Here is a 27,167-nt window from a genome sequence, read left to right as displayed (position 1 = left end):
GATATACAACTACCATATTCTCTCTCCCTCATCTTCAATTTTCCGCAAGGCATCAATATACGTATAAGCTAAACTCTCTCCATATTTGGTGCATCTCAGAATTTCGAGTAGCTCCATTGCCACGTTTCGTTTTTGTACATCAAAAATCATAGGCTCCCAACCAATCGATTTTGTTTGACTGCATCTTTGTCAGTTTTATCGAAAAATTGTAAATCCTACAAAGCAACTCACTAGTACAAGGGTCCAATCAAAGCTTTAATAATCTCGCCTGCCCTTTCTAAAAAGTTTTGTTCTCCTAAAAACTTTACATGCTCGAAAAGCCAATATCTCCACTCTTCTTTCGACCCTAATAATATTGCTGCTCTAACTTTGGTCTCGTACTGCGACATTGCATTTGATTCTTCCCACCAAGGCGTTTGGATATTCTTCTGTGAGTCAACAAGATTCTCTATTGCAGCCGTTGATACTGCCTTTTCAATTGCGGACAAAGGACCATCGAGACCGCCGAAAAGTACAGATGATTGTACCGGGCTGCATAACGTTGACCACGAGGATATGGAAGAATCAAAGGCGTATGCTTGAGGTTTAGAGGTTATGATGATAGGGACACCATTCGGTCTGACAGAGAAAGATGCTATGTCAAGAAGTTGTGTGGAGGTTTGAAGTAGATGTAGAAAAGATGTTGGTGAGAAAACCGTTTTGGATGTGCGTATATCACTAATATACTATAAGTTCTGGCTCTCCATAGCAATGCGTCATAACTTACAAAACTCGAATACAAAAGTCTATTGTCATAACCATCAACATGCTCTCATCTCCTTTCAGCTGATAGACCAAAGTTTCAAGATTTATATCTATAATCAGCCTTCCTCCCGGAGAATAAACTCTTAAACTTCGATCTTCACAGGCTATTGCACAATATGAGGTAGTGATGACCACTGCTATTATACCTGTTGGCACATAGTCAATCCACTGTTGTTGGTCACCCTTGAAGTAGGCAACGAGGTTATGCTCTCTTGAGTCAATAGCATTGCGAGCTTCCACATGAATATTGGCTGCTTCCACAGTTGACTGTAGAATTGATTGTATCTGAGGACAAGGGAGTGCCGATGCTGATATTTTAGGATTTGATGACACTGAGACAATTGGTGCCCTCAACACTTCAACGTTCGTATTTGGTGTCTTGTTCCCGCTCATTAATCTTCCCATACCATTTCCAATCTCGTCATCAAAGACACTTGCTTTTCTCTTGTTTCCTATTCGTGGCGACGAGGTCACACCATTCGCCCCAAACGCTCGATGAGCATCTTGAAACATGCGTGTCGTCGAAACTTGTGCAGTAGAAGCACTTGCAAAGCCCTGGATGGGAGCACTAAATGGATCAGACAGTGACGACTGAAGTGGCGGCTGTAATGGTGGTCTGCCGTTCTGCGATGACAATGAACCACTTCCATTGGAGGGTCCCACGCGCATCTTAGCCTTGCCCTTCTTGGGCTGCAAGACATTGATATGCGTAGACAATGTCTGTGCAGGACCAAAGCTATGGCTGACAGAGGTGGCTGATGACTGAACTGCAGCTGGCTGAGTGATACGTTTGGGTTGATAGTTGTACTCTTTCAATACAATGTCGGTTGCTGATGCTTCGGCTATGTCAGTAAATTCCAAAGATTCAAATTGGATGGCGCAAATTGACCCGTCCGAAGAGGAGCCGTAGAGACAATGTCCATCATTAGACCTAGACAATGTCAGTGAGGGACACGATTGTGAGACTGAGAGTCTGTACCAGCAAAGATCCATCAAGTCTGCTCCGAAAATGTCTTTTAAAACAACTAAAGGCTTATGAAGAGTGTTTTTCCAGATGGAAATGCTGAAATCATTCGCGCCAAGCGCAAGCATCGTTGACGCCGTGGCCCTTCCTTGAGGCTGCCCTTCTCTAAAAAAAAGCCGAGGGTTGAAGGCCTAATAGGTATCAGTACTGTTTCACTGAGTTTATTTTAAATCAGACCTACGGCTACTTGAATTGTGTTTTCGTGGCCCACAAAGCTGATGTCTGAGATCCACCCCTCCCTGTCGATAACAGCTGCTACGAAAACTGGTCCGTTCATGGCATTACTGGCGGCTATGAAGGCTCCATCGGGAGACCAGCTCAGTCGACGGAAGAATGTTGATTGGGGAGATGTTTCAAAAGGCTTGGATACCGATTCGGTCAAGGACCAGTTTTCTGTGTTCCATATCTTGACAGTTTTATCATCAGACTGATAGTAGAATTAACCAATGAGGGTCTTTACATGAATAATTGTCACTGACTTGTGTAGCAAGATAATTGCCAACTGGATCCCAACAGACACCTTTGACAAAGCCCTGATGTAGATCCAGTTTCCGTAACCGTTCTACCACCGATAAGTTTGGTTGTTTTAGGGCTATCTGGAATATGCGCAACACACCGAACGTCAAACCATCCCATATCCATATCGTACTATCCAACCCAACAGATGCCAACATAGCATCATCTCTTGACCATGCTAAATCCACGACGTCTGCACGAAAAGTCAATAAACCATAAAGTGTGATATACAGACGCTTACCCGCCATATGCCCTACTAATCGAGTCAAAGCTTTCCAATCTTCAACGTTGACTTCGTCCGAACCCCAAAGTCTTCCTCCTCCATCTCTATCCATTCGCCATCTCATCAGTACAGATGCTCACGAGCAGTCAACCAAAAAGGACAATGTCCAAACGACATACGGATCTATTCCCCAGACCACGATGACTTGGTCGTCTGAACCTGTAGCAAGAAATCTTCCATGATGAGCCCATCTAACGGATAGAACAGATCCTGAGTTCTCTCAACAAACAACAGTGGGCAAAAAGTGGCCAAAAACCTACCCGTATGGGAAGCCATCGTACATAAGAGCTTGGGGTTCTGTTCATCTCTCTCTGCTTCGTGATCGAGTATGGGCAGTGTAGACCAAATCTTGACCTTGTGATCTAGGACAACCACGTTAGTGACGGTTCGAGCCATTTGTAGATAAGACGATGCCATATAGTAAGAGAAACAGGCACGATATACGGGCAAATAGCCCACTCGCATTAGAATGATCTTGGGCGGGCTCCAATTCCGTTAAGATATAGCCTAACCGTTTTTTATGCTCTCAATTATTCAATTCAGACTCACCTAAACCACCTGTGGCTAGTCTGGTACCATCTGGATGTACTGATATACTATAAATCGGACATTTTGCTTTCTTATCTCCCACTATAATGCAAAAGTATTAGTTTACAAACCGATTGATAGTATCAGTAAACCGGGATCCTACCTGTATGCTCTACCCAGTTGGGCTTGGTAACTTTCATTATATACCTCTAGCTCTTCTTTACTTTATTATGTTGCTTGCGCTCAGTTTTTAGTAATAAAAAAGATATGTACTTTGTCGAGATCTCAACATTTGATAAAATACAGTCTTTTCGACGCGACGGGATGAAATGATGATGACTACCAATGGAGATCAATAATAGTGACGTGGTATAAATGGTAATGCAGATTTGGGTCTATACCAAAGCCTGTATTTCTCAGAGTGCATATGGTAATTCTAATAAACCATGAATAGCTTGAACCAAGGCAACTAGAAAATGCTTCAGTTGTACGACTCCATGGGATATGTAGACAAGGAATAATACTTAAGGATTATTCATAATGAATAAGGATTTGATTCCGCTGGGCACCTAAAGTGTAAACAAATCATCCGAAGAATTTTTATCGTTTATCGTTTCTATCTTTCATCGTGAACAAGTCCATTGGCAAGTAATTGAAATGCCTACTGCAAAATCGAATAACAAACACCCTGCCGGCCCTGTTGCCACATCTAGCAAGATAACCCTTGACGCTATTCCTCCTGCCGACATTCCTGAAAGCATCACAGCTGGTTATGTCTGGGAACAGCGCGAGCGAGAACCGTTAGATCAAGAGGAGAGGAACCGCTTTATTCATGAGGTATGTATAGTAAACTGAGGTCTTGATGGATAGTATTATGACTGATATCAATATAAAGCTAATTGGCTATGATCCCAAAGACCTGACCAAGGATATTTCAGAGGCTGCCAGGTCAGAGGTGTATAACATTGTTAGCAGTATTGAAAATTGGGCTTATGCAATGTCAAAAGATCCAGATACTGAGGCAGAACTGAGTACAGTGCGTATCAATTTGTGTCAAGAGGCTACTAAAGGTTAATTGAACATAAGGGATTGCATGCGTTGGAAACACTGCTCGAGTCACATATGGATAACGCCTTTGACAAATTTGAAGGTTGGGCGTTGCGTAACCCGTTTGATTTTCCAGCGGACCTGGAAGTAGCTCTGGTACGCCTGCATCTCCATTTTTGAAATACATTTAACTGAAAATGCTCTCAAGCCATGGCATAAAGGCCTTGATTTTCAACGAGGAGAGTACGTGGTAGCAAATGGAGGAAAAGATGCTCTAGACCGCAAGATTGAAAGCTTGCGAACTCAAGTTGAACAAGTAGGTGACTGTATTCTCATTTCTGCGTCTGATTTGGATTTGAATAGGCTAGATTTCTTTCACAGCGTTTAGAAATAGCAGAGAAAAGGCTCGATCGCCGGATAGAGATGCGTAAACAACACCAAGCTCAAGTAGGATTTGTCAAAGAGGTTGTTGACGCTGCTGGCTGTAAGCTTTCCTCTGTTCCTAGGGTTTTTTGTCTGGTGTTGATAATGATAAACAGTGCAACCTCTCCCAATTCGCGCTTCCCAAATTCAGCAAACACTATCTTCTCTTCAAACCTCCTTACCATCTACGGATGCACTTGATTTACCGATCCCTGCATCATCTGTCCTTCCGCATGCTGGTGAACATACTAAAGCGTGGGAGTTGGGTAGGGCGGCATATCTCAACTGGGCTTTGGGAAAGGTGGTTCCTCCAAGAGCAGACCGGATGGTTGGGGGAGATGGAGGGGCAGAAGAAAAGCTAGAAGCTATCGAGAAGGCCATTCAAAACCAAAGTGGAAGAGAAGGAATAGAAATTCTTGCTAGGAAAGTCGACGATTAGCAGAAGCCTTGGAACAAATTTGACAAATGAGAAGAGTACAAGTCCTCTCACAGAATTTCTTTGGATTGTACGCATCTATATTTGTATACATTCACTCACGCTTTATTGTCTTGCTTTTGTTTATCTCAATTGATTTACCTATGCGGACTCGGGCCGTACAGGAGTCTAAGCTATTAAGACCAGTGTGTAACACAGTCATCTTTACAGATACAAGTTGAAGCCGAATCAGTTCTTAATAAAAAATTATATAATCTTTGCCATCTCTGAAACGTTCATTTGGCTACCATTACCAACTTCTTCATCTCCAACACCCTCACCAATCTGCCTATCGTTTGTTGTCGCCAACGTTAACATTTACAACACTGAGCTTTACTGATGACCACCGTTTGTAATGTCTATACATTATAGAATACCCATGGTGGGATGTTGACTTTCATTTATTTAAAGACTTTTTGCATAGGCACATTAATATAATTTTCTTCCAACAAATCGACTATTTTTCATAGACATAATATGAAGAGGTCTGTGCTGAACGGGGTTGACGCGATGTTGCCACTCGTCCATTCCTATATAATGCCAACTTCTAGAATCTTTGGTCTCTACTGCCTCTCAACATTGTTTCAGCTTTTAAAATGGTAAAAGACGCCTATATAACAGTTCAAGGTGAGTACTAGCAATATCTCTGAGTCAAGTTCTGATCTGGTTATAAATTGGTTAGAGTCTATCGAGCAAACGCGTGTCTATTGTGAACAACTTTTTTCTGGGACATTTACAGCTATACAAACACGGAGCTTGCTGAAGTCATTGGATAATGTCCAACAGGCAGTATACACTTACTCAAAGTCAAAACGAGGCAGGAAGAAAAAGGAGGATGACGAGAGGCTTGAAGCAAAGCCAATGAAAACAGATTGGTTTGACAGGGAAGGTAATGTCTCGGATCGTTGCCTGAACTGTCAATGAGCTCATTGAACCTCAGGCGTTCAATTGTGGAATCTTGCCTCAGAAATAGGCCGTACTACTCCTTGCAATCCTAGCCTTAGCAAAGAAGAACTGGCTACTATAGCTGCTCGTAACTCGTGCAAATGAAATGGTTTAAAAAACTGACCAAGTGTTAATATCTTAGTTCGGCTAACTGGATTTCGGCTTGTCGAGATTACTACGGACCTCAAAGGTCCTATAAACTGTTGGTATTGACGGATGGTAAAATTGTATAACGCCTGATCCAAAAGTAGTCATTGTTCGTCTCCTTGGTTTGGTAGCCAAGACCATAACGGCTCTTCTCGGTAAAGTTACTGTTATTATCGGAATAATAGCACGTATTCATCAAAGCATAGATGCTGGAAAGATATCCACTGCGAGCCAATTATCTCTACAGGGAGCAGAGGTGATTTATCCCCTTAGTATTTTTCGGCTCTTGTTCAACTTGTAAAAACAGTATGAACAAATGATTATAGACAAATTACCATTGAAAGGGTCAGAAGAGTTTGAGCAGCGATTATCGGTATTGATTTGGTTCTATATCGCGCGAATTGACATTGTCAGTAATATTCTGCAAATTCCTAGCTCTAACTGATAACGGCCATTTGTAGCTCTTGCAAGAAGGAAATGATGCTTTTGCTTTAGACTTGTTATTTAAGGCTCTCCGTGAGTTATACATGCGGTTCTTATCATAGATTGGCCCCTGAAAGAGGATTCACTGTATCATTTTTCAGAGTTGGAAGATGCTTGGATGATGAATATTGAAGAGGCAAGCATTACGTTTTTGAATTCAGTCTGCTAATGAGAATTAGTGTCAGCTCCTTGCTTTCAAATGCTGGACTGTTGGAAACGACATGCTCAACAAGGGTGTCAATCTTCCATCAGCCACCGATTGGTTGAAGCAGGGAGCCATCTTAGTGGAAAAGATGGTAATTCAGGGGGATCGAGTCGAAAACCTGGAAGCGCTCCACGTAAGGTTTGCTTATGTTTGTCATGGGTATCCTACTGATATATGTAACTCAGGTTGCTGTTTTGAAGAGTCTAGGTAGGTAAAAAATGGAGCAATCTCTTTGGCTTATCAAAACAGCTCGTGCACAGATATTATTGGTGGAAAAAGAACACAACTCTTTCACCTCCGCTACCGCAACGCTCAACGAACTGGCTAAGCTTGTTGGTGAAAATGTATCTCCCTTGGGACCTAAAGGTTACTAAGCTGATGGAGATAATGAAGGATCGGGAGACTTTCCATGAGATTAGACTTCTGCAGCTATATATACTCAAAACAGAGAAAGCTCCCGAAAAGGACGTACAGACGGGTATAAGTATTCAACATTATGTGTTTGCATCGCGACTGATAGTATATTAATAGTAACCGAAGACCTCATGGAATCCATGGAATGGAATGAGCTCAGTGTCATTGAGTATGGTTTGTCTGTTGAGGTTTTTAGAAGAGAATTTGACTGCTATACATATAGGATATTGTCTCAAATGGCATCACTCTTAAGCGATTAGTCAGCAGTTTTGTTACATTTCCAGTGACACTCTCCGCTGAATACGTTTAGCCCGCATCTACCATCAACTGCTATCCTTAAGCTTTTGCACATAGCACTTGTCAATCCGAATGGCTATGCTCATCTTCAGCTGATAATATATGAGGGACTTCTATTTGCGAAGGCCCTTGGCCCGGATATAGCAGGGATCACACTGGCTACAGCTATCCTAGACTTGGTGGCTAACCATGCCACTTATGAAGTAGATGGTAACGCCAATGTGGTTGCGTGTCAGACTGTAAGCGCAGCTCCAAAAGATCAGACGACTGAAGACAAGCTTCAGCTTTTATGGAATATTGGCCTATACAATGAAAGTAAAGAACGAGTTATTGAAGCAGCTCACTGGTGTCAGTCGCTTTCCCTTTGCCGATTTCCAAGAAAATATTTAATCCCTTTTTAGACACTTTGGCTGCTCACGACTTTTTTAGAAAGATTTCTGGGGAAAACACATACCGCTGTATTAGGTCGATACACTTCTTTTATTTGATATGAGTTTCTGATGGAGTACGATTAGAAAAGCCGCCCTGTGCCACATCAGGGCTATGAATTGGTCGGCTGCTTCAGAATTGATAGCTCAATGCCCAACGGATGAGGCCTCCACTCATTATCTCGCTTTTTTGGTGGCTATCGGACAAGGTATGAGATATACGGTTGATGTTGTTTTTTTAGTCGAACTGATATTTCAAAACATTCGCAGAGAATCAACCCTCGGCCATTGAAGCTGTGACTACTATTGTGGAATGCTCAGATTTCGAAGCCCAACAATTAGTTCTTATTACGTATGTTGCTAATCTGTTTTTTCAGTTCTACGAATATTGAACCCTACCACTAGTTCTTTAGCACAGGACAAAGCCTCTCACCCAGTTCTGGCCGCCACCATGAAAGCTTTGTTAAACGTACTTACGGGCTCTAAACAAGTCTTTGAAGTGCAGATTGAGATTGTGACTGTGATTAGATGCCTTGTAAAAATCACAGTTTCGGATCTGTCTCAGACTGAGGACAAGTCAATCCAATAATTAGAAGTTTAAAGCTACCACTGATCGAATTTACAGAGATGAAGTGGCAGAAAGGCTTGTTGATTACATGCAAACAGCTATTGATGTTTTGTCAGAGAACCCTGCCAGAGGTCAAGGACAGACCAAAGGAATTGCCTGGCTCTATAAATGCTGTAAGATCAAGCCTTACTTCATGTTATCTAGATGTTATTCACTTTCTCATAGCGTATAATGTGGCCGTACAAGGTCTCAGCTCCCTTTCCTCCAAGTCTTTAGCTGATCTTTTTGATCGATCTGCCCAGGTGTCGTCTACATGTTTCACTTTTATTCGATGGCTTCTGACTCTGGTAAAGTTAATGTCCATCTACCAGGTTCTAGAGCCCTCGAATCTCGATCCTGAGCTACCCTTTATGAGAGCTTCAGCCATGTTCGCTTGCCTCTGCGGCAAAAGCAAGTACAGAAAGCAAACTCAAAAGGCTGATGTTGACGAGTGTTCTTGATTAGTTTTTCTTTGTAAAGAACTCGCCACAGGGCCGGAAAAGGTCTGCCAACAACGAACAGATATGTAAACATTGACGGCTAAGACAAGTTTCCAGGCACTTCTACTCGACCAACTTGTTGATTATATCCCACACTGTCGTGATGCTCTTTCATCGATAAAATTGTCTTATGCGCTATCATTAACAGTGGCTCAAATGAAGCAAATCATCAATACCTCTGAGATTGAACTATTCTGCGAAATTCAAGATTGGGAGTCGATACCTGATGCATTAATGAAGATACAAGATGAAGAAAGCCGTGCAGAGGTCGGACTGACCTGTTCGACTATAGAAATGTGCGCTAATATACTGGTGAGTGGTTCTCGTTTCAGTCTGCACAATGAAAGATTCTGACGAGTATTAGTTCCGATATCAAGACTGTCCGAGTCATAGTTAGTGATATACTCCTGTCTATCTTCCTCAAATTACGTTCCTGACGCCTGATGACAGTTTTCTATCAGTTGTTAGAGCTCGTCTTAGATAACTGTTCCACCTCTTATGCTAGTGACATCAAACGGTTTTCCCGATGGACAAGGGCGATTTTGAAAATGCTTCTGCATCGTGACAGCTTCGAGAATGAATCTACCGCTCTGAAGTATGTGAACAGAGCATTTGAAGTCCTGCAGATGCCTCTTGGGAAAAAGGTTGGTGCTTGCATTTTTCTAAAGACGACCCGGCTGAGTTTCTGCAGGCCTACCCGCTGGACGAAGTCCATTGGCTTGTTGCCACAGCATGGAATAGAGGATTGAATGGGTTGGTTCAAGCGTTGCGATTTGTGAGTTTGTCGCTGATTTGTCGTAGTTCTTCATCAAACCCTCAATTAAATAAATGGTACCAGGTAGCTTTGGCCATTAGTTCTTGCGTACCTGATCTCAATATTGATCGTCAAAAGGTGAGTTGGATGTGAATCTATTTTATGAGATGCGCAGGTGATCTGACAGCATAAACTCTGCAGATGCATGAGCATTATAGGTAAGATAACACGATTCGCAACATCATCAGTGGCTGTGACTTATATCTCTCTCTCATCATCAGGCATCTTTTGGAAGGACAAGGGATTGACTGTTTATATCATTAAACAGCCACCGTTGTAGAGCTTTCGTCTTCTCATACAGATTCATTCTTTGTTTACAAAAGTGGATAATATTACAATGCAGCTTACATAAAGTATACAAAATAACGCCAACCATTCTTTGAGGACAATTCTATGGAGATGTTTTCAATTCCTCCAATTCTTCCTGACTGAAATGGTTTTATCACTGATCCTTATCTCTCCCAGCTCAGACCGGAAAAGTGTACGGGTCTTGAGCATGTTAAGGTTGCAAAGCGTTGGATCAGATCCATTTGCATTTTAGACCCCTGCCTTTCCCTTTGCCTTTCCCTTTGCCTTAGCCCTACTGACACATAACCAGATCAAACCCGTAAATAATCCAATACCCGCCAGGATGCCGATTATGAAACCTAGAGATTTGTTGGACGACAATCAGCTTCAAATAGGTGCAAATTTCCATTCAATTCTTGACTTACCCGCTCTCTCCCCAGTTGACCAACTGTCCCATAACTTCTTACTTGCCTCTACCACGCCCGCGCCTGATGGAGTAGGTTGGCTACTAGCTACAGCAGACACCCGATTTGTAGCCGTGGCTACCTCTTTGGCGGATACGAATTCACTGCTGCTCATCTCAAGGACCGGCCTTTTTTCTTTTATAAATGAACAATGAAGATTAGAGATGAAGATGAAAACTGCATTCAACCTGATGTGATGAAGATAACTGTGCGAGAGAGACAGTGGCAGAATGTCAAAGGAGCTGGAAACCATTTGTCACTCTTTTGAGCGTCCAGCACAGGGGCTTGGTTGGGAGCTTTTGGCAGTGTCAGCCATGAAACGGCATGGCTTGCTGACTGAATGGAGCGACAGTCGCAGCGATGTTGGGTGGTTGGTGAGTGAGCATGAAGAAACAGCTGCAGCATGAGTTTAGACTGAGCGAATGTTATTTCGGTACAGAGGTATGCATACAACGCTCTCTCCGTACTCTCTCCACTCTCTCTACTTTCAGATAGTGTACAACACTAGGCAAAGCCTTTATTCATTCTCCTCTGACACTCAGTACACCCATAAACCTTTGGTTGACAGCACCAGAGTTTTTCAGTATCATTTCTCCAATCCTTCTTATCCATTTTACTTTGGCACTTCACACAATGTGGAGTACAACACCACAGAGTCATTCTTCCTGCTTTGTGATACCTTCTTAGAAAAATGAAGGCAAACATCAAAAAGCAGACAGCAATTACCGCTGCTGCTAGAATGCCTTTGAAAAGGGTGGTTCAGTGGGTTGATTGACCAAACGGACATGCAACTCACCACCATAGATAGCTCCAGAGTGACCGTTTGAGTCATCAAGGCTTGAACCGAATGTTTTGGTGCCATCACTAGCATTTGAATTAGACATGTTGAACTGGCAGTCGTTGATGTTTAGTGGCTGATAATTTCAAGTGCACCACGGTTATACATCCCACCAGAAAGAGCGTATCTCTCGTCAAAACAGCCACACCACGGCGGCATACCAAGGAAGAGCCGCAAAAGGAAAACGTCCAGCTGGAAACAGGAGAATGGATTCAAAGGATTATGGTTTCAGAGGTTAAGGCTTGATACAGGTTAATTAGTTTCTCAGCGCCAGGTAGAAAGGAGGAACGAGATGGAAAACTATCCGTATGGCCAGGTTGTCGGTGGTATGTTCAGTCTGAATAGCACACTATGCATCCGTTCATGATGCTGACGGGTTTGCAAGGCATGTTGTGGTAGCGGTAAGATGATAGTCATAGTGGAATACAAGAGACATAAAAGAAAATACAACAGCTCAACTACGGCAAAGAACCTGAATTACGCTTTTTCTGGGACACAGCCCGTATGATGGTAGGTAGTCCTCTTGATACCACAGGTATACTTTTCTTGCGACTCATAGCTCCCTCCCTCTTTCAAGTCGATATCCTCATGGCATTTCTTACAGACTGGAGCGAGACCGCAGCAAGACTGCTTGCCAGCATGATTGAGAAGGACTAGGATGAGGGTTATGAATATTATTGATCCAGCTATGCAGAACAGAACCCCTGAGAACAGAGTGAGATGGTTTGCTTTGGGTAAAAGTGCTCAGCTCACAAGGTTGACCACCTCTGTTGTATCCACCTCTGTACACACCACCCGTCGGCGGGTAGTTATTCAGACCACTAGTGGGCTTGGAATGAAACACTTTTCGAATGATAATCATTCTATTTTTGTATTCTGCCCTCCAGATCTATTCCAAAGATGAAGGGTGGCTTTATCAGATGGAAAAAAAATCCATTTTCAAGCTCTGCAACTGGTTAGAATGTCAATTGGTTTTTGTCATGCGAAGGGGGGTTACTTGAAAGGATCCGTTTTACATCTTTTCATGCGCAAATATCTCTCAGTTACAGGCCATGGTAGAGCGTAACGGACAATGTTTTACTCCTTTTCCCACATATTCTGTACCAAGTTGACCTTTGTCTTTTGGCAGCATTCTCAGCCTCAGCATCAAATTCTAGACTTGGTTGCTGCAACTAGGATGTCCCCACTTGACTCGTCCAAAGATTCCTCTAGGTTGGAGTTTTATCAAGGAATTGTTATCTGTGCCAGGGGAATTGCAGTGGTAGCAATGTCGTCCTCTACACAGAGAGATGAATAGATAATGATAGCGCCACCAGAGAAACACCAAAACCAGAACGATGAAAGCGAGGAAACAAAGAACTGTAGAAGGCAGCATGTCAGTTTGTCATCCCGTCAATGATCAAGCCAGGTTGTAGGGCTCACAGATAAGCATCTTTAACGCTCAGCGTTTAGCGTATGACACTATGACTTTTTCTTTGCTAAATTATTCAAGGTTCTCCCTAACGGAGGGTTCTTATACGCTTCATAAGATGCAAGTTTGTTTCCTGACGGTTTCAAGGCAAAGGCCAGTACTAAAAGGTAAACAACGGAACAATGAGTTCAAAGGATTTACCAACAGACTGGTATATGCTGCTTGAGGTGAAAGGTTGACTGCGAGTAGGGACTGCAGAGGATAAAAATAGCGATCGTGTCTAGGTTAACCGTCTGACATGGCGAGTATGTTTTAAGCCGGCATGCCTTCAACATGACTTGAGGTATCTTTTAAACACTTTGTGCTGAGAGCATGTGCTACGGGTCAACCTGGCGTTGATGATCCGACGACCCGAATATCGCTCATGTTAGCAATGAGATTGCGGGAAAGAGCAAGAAAGACTTGGACGTTCATTACATAATGGAGATGGTTAATATAGAGAAGAGTTGGTTTATATAGAAATATGAATAGATGTTGTGATTCGAACAATGGTTCCGTCGGAACAACAATCAGTATATTACATAAGCAGCTCTACTAAAGCCATCATTTGTCATTTTTATCTTTATATCTATCAGTCATAACAATAAACGCAAATTGTAAGAATGTCAGCTCCTTCCGCGCCTGTTGTGGCTTTCAAAAAGGGTCCATCTCGAAGACCAGCTCAGTCAAGACGTCAACGGCCAACGACTCCTCCTATTCATGCTTTAGAATCTGAATCAAGCGCAGTAGTTCGTCCCTCGAAACAATCCATCGCCAACCCACTGGTTCAAGGGACAAAGAGACGGAGAGAACTGAACGGAAATGGAGGCGATGACTTGGGAGGAGGCTTAGATGAGTTTGATTTCAAAGCGGATGAAGGACTCACCAAGAAGGGAGATGATTTTGTGACGAGGGCAAATGATTGGGATCTAGAAGATCAAGACGGGAAATTAGATAAGAGGGTAAAATTGAATGAAGTGCGTGTCCAACTCTGCTCAAATTGTGAAGCAGTACTGACTTTTATCAAAAGGACGGCGAAATGGATGATGGACTTTATCGGGGTGCTGCCCATTATATGCCCACTATCAACAAGACACGCGAAGTACTTGATAAAAAGCTCAAGACAGGTCCAATCAAGGCTACGTCTCATGTGCGAACAATCACTCTCATGGACTACCAACCCGATGTTTGTAAAGATTACAAAGAAACTGGATTCTGTGGTTATGGGGATTCGTGTAAATTTTTGCATGACAGAGGCGATTATCTCGCAGGATGGCAACTGGACAAGCTCGCGCCCGAGGAACAGGGACAGGTGCAAGAAGTTGATGAGGAGGAGGATGTTCCTTTTGCTTGCTTAATTTGCAGAAAGCCATTTACTCAGCCGGTCATCACCAAATGTGGGCATTACTTTTGCATGTTGTAAGTGTCGCCTTTTGTCGTCTACAGCTGGGCGTGAGCTGATAAACATACAAGATGTGCGGCCAAGCGTTTCCAAAAATCGCCTAAATGCTATGCCTGTGGTGCTCCCACGTCTGGCATCTTCAACACTGCAGACAAGATTCTTGCCAAGATGGAAGCCCGTAATAAGACTCGACGAGAAGCCAAGGCTGAACGAGAAGCAGAAGAAGGCGGAGGTATTGAATTTGGTGGCGGGGATTCCGATGAAGAGGCGAGTGATATTGAATAAAAGCCACGTCTTGATGGTATAGAGGCCAATTACTTATTTCTAGGAGTTTTCATCCGTGTAGGTGTAATCGTGCGATGCTATAATGTTGTAAAAGATGCTTTAATATTTTCACCAATTGTATCACCAATCATCATCCTCATCACTGTCTCTGTTTCTTCCCGAGGTGCCATTCCGTATACCGCTTCTCCCACTTGATTTTCCTGATTTTGTTCGCCATTGGTCATCATCGGAATTCTCTCGGTAACCAGCGTAATCCGTCTTATTCTGAGCCAGAGAAAAGAGATTGTTTGCCATTGACAAATCTGATGGAAGAACACCTACATAACCGTCAGCCAAGACTCCCCAGCTACTGTGACCAACAGACCAGATTGCTGCAATCTGAATTCGAGCATTTTTGTTGTAAAGTTGTCTGTCTGCCCAAGTTCTTCAAATCCTATCAAACTAGACAATAGTCAATCTTTTGTCTAAACAGAAACGCAAAATATACCGATCAACGGCTCGTCCATTGACATAGCACATAACGCAAGGCAATACCTTGACAGCCATCTTGGCTACCAGAAACGGGGCGTTATCTACAGACGTTCTGAGAAAGAGAGTATGGAGATGCGATGGAGCGAGCTCCTATTGCCGTCACAATTAGCATTGTCCAACCTTCATTTTGTCGCAGGTATTAACTTGCAGCAAGTTTATTGTCCATGATTTGGCACCGCTGAAAATCGGGATGGTAAAAATGTATCAAGCAGTACTTTTCTTTGCTAATCATTCTTGTGTCAGTATCATGCATTGTATGGCACTCGGCCGTACACACGCCATTCTTTCTATCAGTGCTTTTTCCTCTGCAAATTCAAATATTTTGCCATACTCGCTCTCGCGTAGGTCCTTAAGCTGTTTGACCTCACGCGCTATGGATTCCATCCTAGCTTCTCGATGACTCTCAAAGTCAAAATCATCTTGGAGCGAGTCGAGCAGCTCAGAGTCCGAGAGGGTTGGTGAGGGAGAGCGGGAGAGCGGCATGGAGCAAAAGGTTCTGTTGACGTGCCAGTGGCCGTCGAGTAGTAATGCTCAAGAAAAGATGGATATATATTGGGAGATGGATTATATGCCGGACGACAAAAACGATTATTTCATTTAAATACGAGTTGCGAGTTGTTACGTAAAGAAAACACCTTTGCGTTTTCTTGGTCTTTCTTCATTACATCTTTGTTTCATTACAAACCTATTGTTCTTTTCTATCAATTCCGACTTGGTCTTCATTAAAATGACTCAAAAGAATCACATAAACCTATTCAATCAAGATTTCCATATAGAAGAGCAATGCTAACCATTCATATCCTCAGACATGTCGGAACGGACCCTTTGTTCATCATTGCCTGAACCCCCTTCGCAGTTATGCCATCTCCTTTGCGACTCACAACTCATCATCTCATCAACCCGACTCTTAAGCAGAAAACACTCATGCATCTACACCCAGTTACGGTCTCGAAACTGACTTGCAGTCTCTCGTTTAAAACATACGTACCGTGTTGATCGCGGTGGACGCAATCCAACACACAGACATACCTTGCCATGGCGCCCCACACTCTCTACGTTCGTGCCAGTGAAACGTCTACTTCTGCCTCCCCTTCGGATTCATCAACGTCAAGCTCATCTGATACAAGCTCCAGTGGCTCTTTTATGGACAAACATGGTAAACAAGTCTATAGTAAGTTCTTTCCCTCAATTACCCAAGCATGATCTGACAGAATCGCTTAGTCGCTTTGGCAGTGATTGGTGGCTTGTTGCTGCTCATTCTCATCTGGGCATATTCTAAAAACCGTCTCTCTTTTCCTCCCTTTAACCAAAAGCGCTGTGTCACTTGCAAACGTGGCATATCTAGGTCTGACAGATTCGATAAGGACTACTTTGAAGATGGCAGAAGTGGCAGATTCAAATGCCGCAAATGCCAGGAGGAAGAAGAGGATAAAGATATCGAAAAAGAACTAGACAGTGATGGGCTGCGTACGCCCCAAGACGAAACCCCCAAAAGGCGAGACCGAGACCGAGAGGTGAAGAGCGACGAAACGGGCAGAGAACCTAGAGAAGGCAGCAGAAAACCTAGAGAAGGCGATCGTGACAGGGAGGCCCGTCCAAAGAGAAGGGATGGCGATGTAAGCAAGGACGCTGGCGAGAAGCATTCCTCAAAAGTAAGAGAAGGGCAGAGACCTCCAAGCCGAAAGAGGGAAGTCGACCATCGCGACACCCACGATGCTAAACCAACCAGAAAGAAGCATGATAGCGATGACAGTGAAAGCGATTGATTGCTGTTACGTAACTTTATGCACATCTTGTCTACAAAACGGTTAACGTTCATTATACTATGATGGAACCAAACAGCTACCCGCTTTCCCACGGTTGTCAGCTCTGTGTAAAATTTGCCACCATTCATAATTCCGTAATTCCGCTGTTACTTTTTTTCTTCCTAGTAAGCATCTACAAAAGCCATATCAGCATCTACACAACCCTTATACAGAAGCCGTAACCACGTGGCAAAAAGCGGCGGTCCCCGCAACGAAAAGCTAGATTGACGTGAAGTGCCACCGAGGTGAAATTCCGAATTGCCGAGAAAGACTTTCGTCCAACGCCTCAAACGTATCCACCACTAACGCCGAGAGTCTTCAGACACACGGACCACCACCACCTCCACCAGCAGCGACCACTCAAAAAGATATATAATGGACGAACAGCAACGGGCAGACAATGATGCCCTCGCTTCAGCAGTTGCCGCTTCCGCTCGTCAGCTGGGACTAGGTGCACTGCACAGTGACGAGGAACAGCAGCAGCACCAGCCACATCATCCACATCACTTTCACCATGCCCTTCAACAACCGGATTTCTCGCAGAGTCACCACCACCACAAGGAGGGACAGCAGGATCACCATGGGCCGATGGACGTTCATGCCTTGGATATGTCTGGTGTGGACGAGCCACACCATCTGGATCATCATGAGACACAGTTGAATTTGAATCTGGGCGACATTGACACTGCAAGCGAGATGCAGACGATGGAGATGCACCACGATATGGAACAGCAGTCTCAGGAGATCTACAATGGGAGGCCGCCCAGTATAAGAAAAGGTATGTGGGTTATGTCATGATATGGCGTGGGCTAATGGGTCGAAGCTTGCGATTTGTGCCATCAAGCCAAGCAAAAGTGTTCGGGTGACCGTCCGTCTTGTACTCGATGTGCTGCCGGTGGATGGCCATGCGTGTACGCGCCGCGTCAACGTCGTCGGACTGTGCCCAAGGACCAGAAGCACCAGCAGCATGGGCACCATACACCGCATCACTCGCATCTCGATATGCATCATGTACCTCAGAAAAAGCGCAAGCTCACCCGAGAGTCGTTGACTGCGTTTGGTTCAGAGGCTATGGATATAAAAATGGCAATGGGGATGGCCATGGATATGGGACTAACGGGAGAAGAAGAGGGAGAAGAGATACAGAGCATGTCGGATGACCAAATGGTATGTCTTGGGGCTATGATCCAGTTCTGACCGAAATAGCTCGAGTCCATTGCCATTGATGGCTATCTGTCAGATCTGCCGTTGGCCACTTTTGTCAATAATCTCCCATACACATCTACCACGGAACAACAATCAGTCTTTCACGCCGACGACTTTTCTTCCGCTCCTAACGACCCTTTTCCCAACGCGGATATGGATCAACACACTACTTCCGCTCTGCGTGACGCCATTTTCTCTCTCAACGAATCATCAGCCAATAGTGTTGCCCAAGAAGGTGAGGGAGCTGGTGAACATGCTGAAGGCGAGAATGGCGAAGAAGGCCAGATTGATCCCCATCTGGCACTTCTCGACTTAACCACCATTAACCACGAGGGAGAAAATCATGACGCTCATGATCCTACATCAGGCTTGAGCCTCGGTGACTTTACACACGCCCAATCTCAAGAATGCAATCATCGCCAGCTTGTGTCACACATTCTCTATCTTCTCACTCAGCACACACTTGATCCCAAACCTGGTTCCAATACCCCGTTGACACTCGCTGTGTTTGCCCCCTTAGCGAGGTCATTAAGACTGTTCCATTCCCTCACTCTGTGCCACTCATGCATGTCTTCTCCTCGTGAGACCCTTCCTCAACTCGCTCTGTTATCGAGGACTACAACTCTTCTCACCTTCCCTTTCCCACCACCCACCACCTCTTCTATGGGATCTTCTGCTCAAATTACAATACATGGTGCCCGCCTCTCCGGTACAGGATTGTCAGAAGCCATTGAGAACCACATTGTTGGTGTTGTTTGGGATAGTTGGCGGGCAAGTATTCGTGAGGTTTTTGCATCATTGGACAAAAAAGCCCAGGATGTTATTACTAGCGCAGCCAGCTCAAACAACGGCGATGGTCAGCACCATCATTCAGTAACAAGTTTGGAGAAGCAGAGAGCAGGATTAATGTTTCAGGCTGTCTCGAGGCTGGTTACTGCAATGGACGAAGTTGAGGGCAACTAGCATCAAGACGAGGTTTCAAAAAAGCAAAAGGAATGGCGCTTCAATACGTACATGTCAATGAGAACCACTGATTCCCATTCTACAACTGCCAGCAAATACTGTTTCGACCTATGGATATGTTGTGTTTAGCATCAGATAATCCATGTTATTGTCTATTAATTCTACTTCTAAGGTTGACTACATCACAAACGGATAGTATGCAACACGCAAGGGACGCAACATCACATTGTTGTGACAATACTCTGCGTACACTTGATTGACTCTTTCTCGTCTTTTGTATAAACACCAGTAAGTGGTCTAGTCCACTGTTTGACAATGCCAGAATTCCACCTTTTTGTTTGAATCTTCAATGCGTAACCGTCAATGTTTAGACGAGCCAATATACGTTTGCCAGACATCACTAAATGTGATTTATTTAGCAAAGAGGTCGCTTGTGATGAGAGCAGACATACAATGGTTTTCGCAGCAAAAATGTATATATGCCACAGTCTTCGTATCCTTCTCATCGTCTTGTAATTCATCATTTTGCTCATTTTCTACCTCTCCATTGTCTTCCTCTTCATCCAAATCAACTTCCCTCTCCACCACTCTCCTTCCGTGTTCATTTCGCTCAGTCTCTCCAGTGGATCTGTATTTGTTTATGAGCGGCTGTTGAGGTGAGCAACAGCGAGAAAGAACAGGCTCAGGTCCGGATAAGCAAAACGAGGTGCGCAACAGCTTCCACAATCTATCATAGATAGAGACTCTTTTGAAGCCAGCACATTTTGAGCGTGAATTCTGTTGCTGAGATTCAAGTCGAGATGGCTGTAAGGGAAGAGTGTAGATTTGAATTCTATAGTTGTCAACTACGACACAATAGAAAAGGCCAGCATTACTCACAACTTGACACCAGACTCTCTTTGCTTTGACCTCAAGCCATCTTTTCTTGGTGGACGAGCCAATATGTGGTCAATGTGTCTGGGACTGATGGTAGGAGGGAGATTGGTGATATACAAAGAGGTCTGAAAAGGTGAGCTAATTCTCATAACGACCCTTGCCCGTAGGTAGAAGAGACGCAGGGCTGCGTGATGGGGCCGAATGGACAGCAGGAAAGAAAAAGTTGCAAGCAAACGACATTCACCTCAATAGTGAAGCAGATAGGCCAGCATGAGAAGCTAAAACTTAGAAGTCGAGTCAGGAAAGTCTTCCCTTCACTATGCTGATAAACCTTTTTGTCCTTTGCAAAACCGACAAAATCGTCATGTCAGAGCCCTGCTCAAAGCCGTCCTAAATCGCCTTATCACCATGGGCTAAGTAAAAGGAGGAAAAACGAAGTCTCCTTTGTGGATATAAGGGGAGGTTCCTTTTTTGGTCTTTACTGCAAGCGTGTACGCACCCAAAGGAGAACGGGTACAGTCCAAGTTGAGACTAGGTAGCGGCAGAGAAATCAATGGTGAGATGGGATGAGATGAACAAGAGGAAACGACCAGTTGAGACTTGTAATTTTTACCATTTCATTGTTTATTCAAGCTAGTTTTTATCTTATCAAAAATTGTGGAAAAATCCCCTATCTTATCTTTAATTATCCGACAGACAGCATCGACAATTCAGGCACGATAATCAGCAGATGCTCAAATCGACTATTTGAAAAGACTTGAACCCACGATGAGTATAGATGGCTCCGGTAAAGCATCCATCCCAATGGCCACCGCCGTATTCAGCCTTGGCCCAGTCCACCAAAGATCATGTCCACATCACAAAGAGAGTCTATGTGACAGCCACTATATCCGAAAACACTCCCAAAAGCACCCCGTCCAGCTCTGGGATCCTAGCAGAAGCTGTAGCCACTACCCATCTCTCATGGTGGCAGCTCCTTGCCATCATCCTTGGGTCAGTTCTGGCTCTATCGGTTGGTATCTGGCTTTGGTGGCGCCACCGTAAAAAGGTCAAAGTGGATGAAGCAAAGAAAAAGGCAGAAATTGAAGAGCAAGAGAAAAAGAGGGTGGAAGATGAAAAAGAGAGAAAGCTGATGGGGAAGAAGCGGGCTATGAGAGGGAAAAAGGGTAGAGGGAGGAGCAAGAGGGAGGAGAGTGAGACTGACAGCGATGAGTATTGGAGTGATAGTGATAGTGAAAGCGAGAGTGATGATTCCATAAGCGATGGCGGGACCATTCATCCTTCAAGAACAAGACGACGACGAGTGAAGAGGAGGGGGAATAGACGGAAACGGGAACGAGGGAGATATGGGAACCGGCGGCGTAGGAGTGAAACTGAGAGCGAGACAGACTACTCAGATGAGAGTTATTACCCAAGAAGAAATCGTCGCGGAAGAAGGCGATCCTCTTACGACTCATACTATGACCGACGGCCTTCAAGACGAATTGAATCACCATTATCGCCCTCACTGCCTGTTCCAGCAGCGGCAAAGAAGCAGAGCAAAGGTTTCAGAGACTCTGTGTTTTCATCCTACAATTCGATGAAAAATGCTGCAGTAAGGTTAAAATATGTGGAAGCCAAAGTCAAGTTGAAAAAGCAACTCGATGAGGAGGAAAAGTTGGAGCAAATACGACGAGAAAAGATTCGTGAAGCAAACAAAGAGATTGAGGATGCCAAAAAGTGGGAAAATGAAAGAAACAGTAGGTTAACTTCGCAAACACTCAACTGCTGGCTAACAAACAATCAGATGAATTGCTTATTCCGCCTGTTGCCAGACGTCCAATGACAAAACATTCCACCTCAACGTTGAGTTCTCTGCCGACACCCCGCCAAAGAGATCGAAACAGACAAACGGCTTACCGTGGAGGTTCATTGGATACCATCCAAAGACCACAGCAATCTCATCAAGGCGAAGGGAGACGACAATTATATCCACCAAAGCACGCAACTGTAGACACCGTTCGCCCACAGCCCCAGCGAAACAAAACTGGCGATTCTTTGGGTAATGAAATCACTCAGCTCCTGGGAAACGGGTCTGGTACCAGGAATAATCTCAGGGAACCCACACATCCTACGTTACAGGATCGAGCTGGTACAAGGCAACAGCCATCCTTCCGTAAATATTCTCGCTCGCCATCAAACAATGTTCAAGAGTCTTGGCTTCCGCATCCTTCGCAGCATGGCCCCGGTAAATCGAGTCCGCCAGAGATGCCAAACGTACCAGAGACTGCTAGAAGCGATTCAGTGTATCTTTCGGTTACCCATCCTAAAGATAGACCAAAGATTCCAAGAGGGGGACTGGCACCAGCTCCACCTGGCAAAAACAAGAATTTGTCAAACATTGCCGATAGACCTATAAATGGAGGCGGCAGTTTGAATGTCGGACCAAGTTGGGGTTCCAATAACGGGACAGGGGCTTTCACTAGGCCACCAGAAAAAGCTGCTACCGGCGGATCTATAGGCGTCGGGGTTGGAGGGAATGTTGCTGGTATCGGTGCTGGTTCATCTAAATGGGCAAATAGATTAAGAGAAAGGATGAAATAGGTTAGAAAAGTATAATCAGAACATGTATCTTTATGAATACTTGTGGTTTCAAGTGTCTTCTTGGTATCAAAAAATCTCAAGTTTTGGTCTTCTGTTGCAATTCTGCAAAGATCAGCTCAAATGTTTGATTATGTGAGCAATTCGGGTAAGCTCTAATGACTTGTTAATGGATATAAATGCAATAAATACCATGGCAGATACATATATCTGAATAGAAAGTACTCCAATTGGGTGATACTTTGCTAAATTTCTAGTTCTTGACATGAAGGAAAAGAATGTGAACTGTTGGTCATTTGCCAAGTTCTCTTTCTGTTGCTGACTTTCAGTATTGTATATCTTTCCTTTCATTGATTCTTGTGTTTTCTTCAGCATTCATAGATTATTATATAGGTTTCAAATGAATAATGTAAACAAAGTAATAGTAGAAAAGTAATTTAATCAATATTCATGGCTAAAAGTGATGACCTGGAATATTTACAAACTCCTTTTTATAATTGTTTTTTATATTTGTCCATTGTCAAGATTGTTTAGAGTTCAAATTTTTAGAAAAAAACCACTTCACCTTTTGCAACAACATGACAGACCCACCTACATCTCTCTCTCTGCCGTCCAGCTTCCCTTATCCCATCACTATCACACGTATCGTTGCAGCTCCAGGCCAAACGATTAAACGCGGCACTCGCCTTTTAGAGTATACGTTCATGTCGGTTACAAAGAGATCTGGGAAGGAGCAAAGGAAGCTGGGAGGCTCAGAATGGGACAAGGAGAAATTGGAGGACAACAAGAACGATATGAGCGGAACCTGGGAAAGTCTGATTGAAGGAGAACTCATAGAGTGGAAAGATATCAAAGTTGGAATGGTCATAGAAAAGAGAGACTCTGACCGGCCTCTTTTGACTGTTAGACAACCTTGCTCTCATCCGGTTCAGCTACATGGAATGTGCGGCTTATGTGGAGCTGATCTCATCGAGTAAGATTTGATGATTTGCCAAAACTGGCCTCTCTCTAACTGCATTAAGGGATGACTATCTCTCGGCTCCAGCCAATCGAGCAGGGCCATCAAGGCACCAAGATGGCTATGAGATAGCACACGATGCAATGGGCGTGACGGTTTCGAAGAATGTTGGTACACATTTTTCAGACTTAGTAAAGACTGAACAATCTGTGTAGGAAGCCCAAAGGCTTGAAAACCTCTCACGAAATGCCCTTCTTTCTGCTCGGCGTTTATCTCTCATTGTTGATTTGGACCAGACCATCATACACACTACAGTAGACCCTACGGTTGGAGAATGGCTCGATGAGATACAATCCTCTCTTGAACACCAGGAAGAAGATACAACATCACCCGTATCTCCTAGCCTTGACGCTTCAAAAACGACAGAAACAAGAAAAAACCCGAATGCCGAAGCACTGAAAGATGTAGCGAGATTTCAAATTGCCGATGATTTTCCGTCTGGGTATGTGAAGATGCAGGGAAATGGACAGGGAGAGGCGAGATGGTACTTTACAAAACCACGGTAAGCATAATCTCATATATGTTGATATTGCCATATGGCTCATTCAATGCAGTCCTGGCTTGAAAAGGTTCCTACAGGACATGTCTAAATTCTATGAAATGCACGTCTACACTATGGGGACCCGTATCTATGCCGACGCGATCTGCAACGTCATAGATCCAGAAGGAGAAATCTTTAGTGGACGTATTTTGAGTCGAGATGAGAGTGGAAGTGCGTTTTCCAGGAATGGTGAGATATCACGGTACTAATTCAGGTGGTTCAGGCTTCAGCACAAAAAACTTAAAAAGGCTATTTCCCACTGATACCAGCATGGTGGTTGTCATTGATGATCGATCAGACGTGTGGGGCGACTGTCCAAACTTGGTGAAGGTAGTTCCGTGTATGTTGGTTCTGTTTTACTTATGACACTTGATACTAATCCCTTTCAGATGACTTCTTTTTGGGTATTGGTGACATTAACGCTTCATTTCTTCCTAAAAACAATTCGGCCCCTCTTCCGTCTTCTGCTGTAATCAATTCTTCTTCTTCAATTAGCCAATCTTCAACAGCGTCGACTACTTTGTCACCTTTGAATTTTACGACACCAGAAGACGTCGCTGGCGTTAGTGTTGTTTCTGAAGAAGAAGTTGCGATAGAACCTACTCGAGAAGAAGAGTTGGTACTTAAGACTAAACTCTTAGATCAAGTCAGCGAAAGTCGACCGTTGGCAAAATTACAAGAGAAGCTGGAGAAAGAGAATCTTGTGGAGTTAGAAGCCAAAGGAAATCTCCAAAATGAGGAAGAAAGAATAAGGAACAATACACAGGCTAGTCCTGCAAAGACCCGAAAACCTTTATTAAACGCTAACGATTATGAGCTCTTGCGTATCGCAGAGGTGAGTTCTCGAATACTCTTTTTGCGGTTTTGTTAACATATTCCAAGATTTTGAGTGAGGTTCATCAGCGATTCTATTCTGCATTCGATGCAATACAAGACTGGAATGACAGCAAAAAATTGCCTATGAGTTGTGATGTGGAATTCATTATACCTGAGATTAAGTCTGAGGTGTTGGAGGGTTGCAACATTGTATTTTCAGGGATGATACCTCGTGAAGTTGAGCCTTCCACGTGAATTTTCTGCTTTGCCAGTCGAATATGGCACCATACAGTGAAGTTAGCTTACCTACCTTAGTACCCAGGTTTGGCAAACAGCAGAATCTTTTGGGGCGCTTTTAACGACTAATCTTACTCCTCGTACCACTCATCTTGTCACCGCTTTACTCAACACTGAGAAGACCTACAGGGCAAGCAAAATGTCAGGTGTCAAAATAGTCTGGGGTGAATGGTTTTGGGATAGTGTGGCGCTTTGGAAAAGGATGGATGAAGGAAAGTATCTGGTTAGGAAGGGAGAGGTTGAAAGTACAGGAGGTCTCAGGGAACAAGATGTCTCAAGTTCAGAGAACAAACGTAGTGTATCACCTACAGAACATGAGAACAGCCATTCAGATTCAGAGGGCGAAGAAGATATGGATGACCCAACACAAGTGGGATCTGGATGGGATGAACTGGCAGACAAAGAATGGGAGGAGTTCATGGCTGATGAAGATGACTGGTCAGACTCGGGTAGCACTGCCGAGAATTATCACAGAAACAGAACAGAAGGCAATTTGAAGACCCAGAACAGAAGCGTACCTTCTACTCCTAGCACACCTAGTAAGAAGAGGGTTAGGTATGCTGATGAGGAAGCTTTACCATTGGAGAATTTTAAGGATCCAAGTCCCATAGGGTGAATTTTCATTTTGATTGTGCTTACTCTATGATTGCTGAACCCTTATCATTAGACTAGCTGAAATTCCGCCTAGCAAGAGACAAAAACCTTCGTTGGCCTTGATTGTTCCCAACGCAGAACACATCTCGGAGGAAAACTTTGAAGAGGAAGTCGAGGAAGATTCTAGGAGTATAGCTGGGACTGATGATGATGATGAAAGAGATGATGAATTCGCCCTTTTAGTATGTCTGTGGTTTATGGCAGTAGAACATACTCAATGAAACTGATTCACCCTTTTTGCCTTGTAGCTAATGGATAGCCTAGCGGACGAAGCAGAGAAAGAAGTAGAAAATGAAGGGACTTAGCGTTCATCTTATGATTTGGGTTCACAGACGGATACATGGCCATCCTGTTGTACCAATAACCCAGCATACGACAATTCCATGCATATCTTGGGAAATCCTAGTGGGGTGAAAACAATCGATCCTTTATTCTTTTGATTTTTTTTAGAAAGGGGGGCACGGTCGAAAGCTGTGTCGGAAACAGTTTTATCTTAATTTATTTTTTGTTTCCACGTATTTTTTATCCTCTGTTTCCCCATTTCTCTCTTTTTGGCCTTTGATAGATCATATCGGTCCATCGTCATGTGTAGAGCTATAGAAGTCACGTATTCACTATGTCCACCATCTTCTACTCTGATCCCAGTTTCTTCCTCTGATCCAGCGCCATCGTCTTCGGCTTTTTCTTTTCCTATCTCTCCAAACCCCTACTCTAACCTTTCAGCTACTACGAAATACTATACGGCCGCATCGACATCTCTCTTGTATGCTCAAGCAGCATTAAATACCGAATTGACTCTATGGAAAGATGCCATTGGGGATGGAGAAAAGGAGAAGGAGGACGTGGGAACGGTTGGCTACGGAAGGGGAAAAGCCAACTTGATGAGCGCAAAACTTACCAAAGAACAAGAAAGCTCAGAGGAAGATAGCGAGGAATGATTGTAAATGTGGATTATATTGATGATGCGAGAATAAACTCGTGAATGATATTTATTGGTAGGGACAGCCGACTAAAAGAAGCTTGTTGTAAACTGACGTTCGCATTAGAAATTCGTTCAATTAATCCACAAGGATCGTAGGACGTCACAGACGATAGGCAATTCGACAATTCTTCAAGGTATCAACTGTCGATTCTTCGTCGATAGGAGGCCTTCGGTAAATTCGCCTATGCCCAAAACATAGATGTCTCCGCTATTAGCAGTAGTATTTTGAGA

General features: G+C 43.8%; 12 protein-coding genes across 12 annotated transcripts; 8 read left to right on the top strand and 4 right to left on the bottom strand.

The window, feature by feature from the left end:
• Positions 1-9: 9 nt before the first annotated feature.
• On the bottom strand, positions 10-3,355 carry L203_100036 (uncharacterized protein; the record flags this gene model as incomplete). Its single annotated transcript, XM_066209504.1, has 12 exons — positions 10-178; positions 232-717; positions 767-1,735; positions 1,784-1,959; positions 2,010-2,255; positions 2,308-2,390; positions 2,445-2,537; positions 2,586-2,671; positions 2,747-2,837; positions 2,888-2,989; positions 3,177-3,257; positions 3,319-3,355. The coding sequence occupies 12 exons, from the start codon at positions 3,353-3,355 to the stop codon at positions 10-12; spliced, it is 2,619 nt and encodes an 872-aa protein (XP_066065601.1).
• A 457-nt stretch (positions 3,356-3,812) lies between these two features.
• Positions 3,813-5,064, top strand: L203_100035 (uncharacterized protein; the record flags this gene model as incomplete). The annotated part of the gene is made up of 6 exons (XM_066209503.1): positions 3,813-3,992; positions 4,051-4,191; positions 4,242-4,358; positions 4,411-4,518; positions 4,566-4,686; positions 4,742-5,064. 6 exons carry the CDS (start codon positions 3,813-3,815, stop codon positions 5,062-5,064), a joined length of 990 nt encoding a protein of 329 aa, XP_066065600.1.
• Positions 5,065-5,696: 632 nt separating this feature from the next.
• L203_100034 (uncharacterized protein) lies at positions 5,697-10,204 on the top strand (the record flags this gene model as incomplete). The annotated part of the gene is made up of 32 exons (XM_066209502.1): positions 5,697-5,727; positions 5,783-5,989; positions 6,041-6,133; positions 6,188-6,247; positions 6,297-6,347; positions 6,399-6,448; positions 6,500-6,601; positions 6,654-6,708; positions 6,777-6,811; positions 6,855-7,013; positions 7,066-7,087; positions 7,130-7,224; positions 7,274-7,358; positions 7,412-7,463; positions 7,518-7,553; positions 7,605-7,830; positions 7,876-7,939; positions 7,993-8,056; positions 8,107-8,228; positions 8,290-8,371; positions 8,425-8,595; positions 8,645-8,760; positions 8,813-8,889; positions 8,941-9,037; positions 9,092-9,129; positions 9,184-9,438; positions 9,491-9,518; positions 9,577-9,770; positions 9,818-9,879; positions 9,928-10,018; positions 10,082-10,098; positions 10,162-10,204. The coding sequence occupies 32 exons, from the start codon at positions 5,697-5,699 to the stop codon at positions 10,202-10,204; spliced, it is 2,880 nt and encodes a 959-aa protein (XP_066065599.1).
• Positions 10,205-10,477: 273 nt separating this feature from the next.
• On the bottom strand, positions 10,478-10,807 carry L203_100033 (uncharacterized protein; the record flags this gene model as incomplete). Its single annotated transcript, XM_066209501.1, has 2 exons — positions 10,478-10,587; positions 10,654-10,807. The coding sequence occupies 2 exons, from the start codon at positions 10,805-10,807 to the stop codon at positions 10,478-10,480; spliced, it is 264 nt and encodes an 87-aa protein (XP_066065598.1).
• A 2,796-nt stretch (positions 10,808-13,603) lies between these two features.
• L203_100032 (pre-mRNA-splicing factor CWC24) lies at positions 13,604-14,667 on the top strand (the record flags this gene model as incomplete). The annotated part of the gene is made up of 3 exons (XM_066209500.1): positions 13,604-13,957; positions 14,011-14,399; positions 14,454-14,667. The coding sequence occupies 3 exons, from the start codon at positions 13,604-13,606 to the stop codon at positions 14,665-14,667; spliced, it is 957 nt and encodes a 318-aa protein (XP_066065597.1).
• A 120-nt stretch (positions 14,668-14,787) lies between these two features.
• Positions 14,788-15,681, bottom strand: L203_100031 (uncharacterized protein; the record flags this gene model as incomplete). Its single annotated transcript, XM_066209499.1, has 5 exons — positions 14,788-14,984; positions 15,032-15,108; positions 15,155-15,288; positions 15,347-15,422; positions 15,476-15,681. The coding sequence occupies 5 exons, from the start codon at positions 15,679-15,681 to the stop codon at positions 14,788-14,790; spliced, it is 690 nt and encodes a 229-aa protein (XP_066065596.1).
• Positions 15,682-16,233: 552 nt separating this feature from the next.
• Positions 16,234-16,964, top strand: L203_100030 (uncharacterized protein; the record flags this gene model as incomplete). Its single annotated transcript, XM_066209498.1, has 2 exons — positions 16,234-16,369; positions 16,420-16,964. The coding sequence occupies 2 exons, from the start codon at positions 16,234-16,236 to the stop codon at positions 16,962-16,964; spliced, it is 681 nt and encodes a 226-aa protein (XP_066065595.1).
• A 414-nt stretch (positions 16,965-17,378) lies between these two features.
• L203_100029 (uncharacterized protein) lies at positions 17,379-19,172 on the top strand (the record flags this gene model as incomplete). The annotated part of the gene is made up of 3 exons (XM_066209497.1): positions 17,379-17,781; positions 17,827-18,170; positions 18,216-19,172. 3 exons carry the CDS (start codon positions 17,379-17,381, stop codon positions 19,170-19,172), a joined length of 1,704 nt encoding a protein of 567 aa, XP_066065594.1.
• A 221-nt stretch (positions 19,173-19,393) lies between these two features.
• On the bottom strand, positions 19,394-20,197 carry L203_100028 (uncharacterized protein; the record flags this gene model as incomplete). The annotated part of the gene is made up of 3 exons (XM_066209496.1): positions 19,394-19,572; positions 19,625-20,004; positions 20,052-20,197. 3 exons carry the CDS (start codon positions 20,195-20,197, stop codon positions 19,394-19,396), a joined length of 705 nt encoding a protein of 234 aa, XP_066065593.1.
• Positions 20,198-20,826: 629 nt separating this feature from the next.
• On the top strand, positions 20,827-22,631 carry L203_100027 (uncharacterized protein; the record flags this gene model as incomplete). The annotated part of the gene is made up of 2 exons (XM_066209495.1): positions 20,827-21,787; positions 21,835-22,631. 2 exons carry the CDS (start codon positions 20,827-20,829, stop codon positions 22,629-22,631), a joined length of 1,758 nt encoding a protein of 585 aa, XP_066065592.1.
• A 575-nt stretch (positions 22,632-23,206) lies between these two features.
• On the top strand, positions 23,207-26,259 carry L203_100026 (uncharacterized protein; the record flags this gene model as incomplete). The annotated part of the gene is made up of 10 exons (XM_066209494.1): positions 23,207-23,601; positions 23,651-23,753; positions 23,802-24,148; positions 24,201-24,358; positions 24,411-24,527; positions 24,577-25,022; positions 25,070-25,254; positions 25,319-25,912; positions 25,968-26,136; positions 26,203-26,259. 10 exons carry the CDS (start codon positions 23,207-23,209, stop codon positions 26,257-26,259), a joined length of 2,571 nt encoding a protein of 856 aa, XP_066065591.1.
• A 279-nt stretch (positions 26,260-26,538) lies between these two features.
• Positions 26,539-26,892, top strand: L203_100025 (uncharacterized protein; the record flags this gene model as incomplete). Its single annotated transcript, XM_066209493.1, has 1 exon — positions 26,539-26,892. The coding sequence occupies one exon, from the start codon at positions 26,539-26,541 to the stop codon at positions 26,890-26,892; it is 354 nt and encodes a 117-aa protein (XP_066065590.1).
• Positions 26,893-27,167: the final 275 nt, after the last annotated feature.

Source organism: Cryptococcus depauperatus, chromosome 1, assembly GCF_001720195.1.
Source record: "Cryptococcus depauperatus CBS 7841 chromosome 1, complete sequence".
NCBI classification, from domain to species: domain Eukaryota; kingdom Fungi; phylum Basidiomycota; class Tremellomycetes; order Tremellales; family Cryptococcaceae; genus Cryptococcus; species Cryptococcus depauperatus.
Note: the sequence above shows the minus strand (reverse complement) of the source record. Positions and strands in the feature narration are given on the sequence as shown.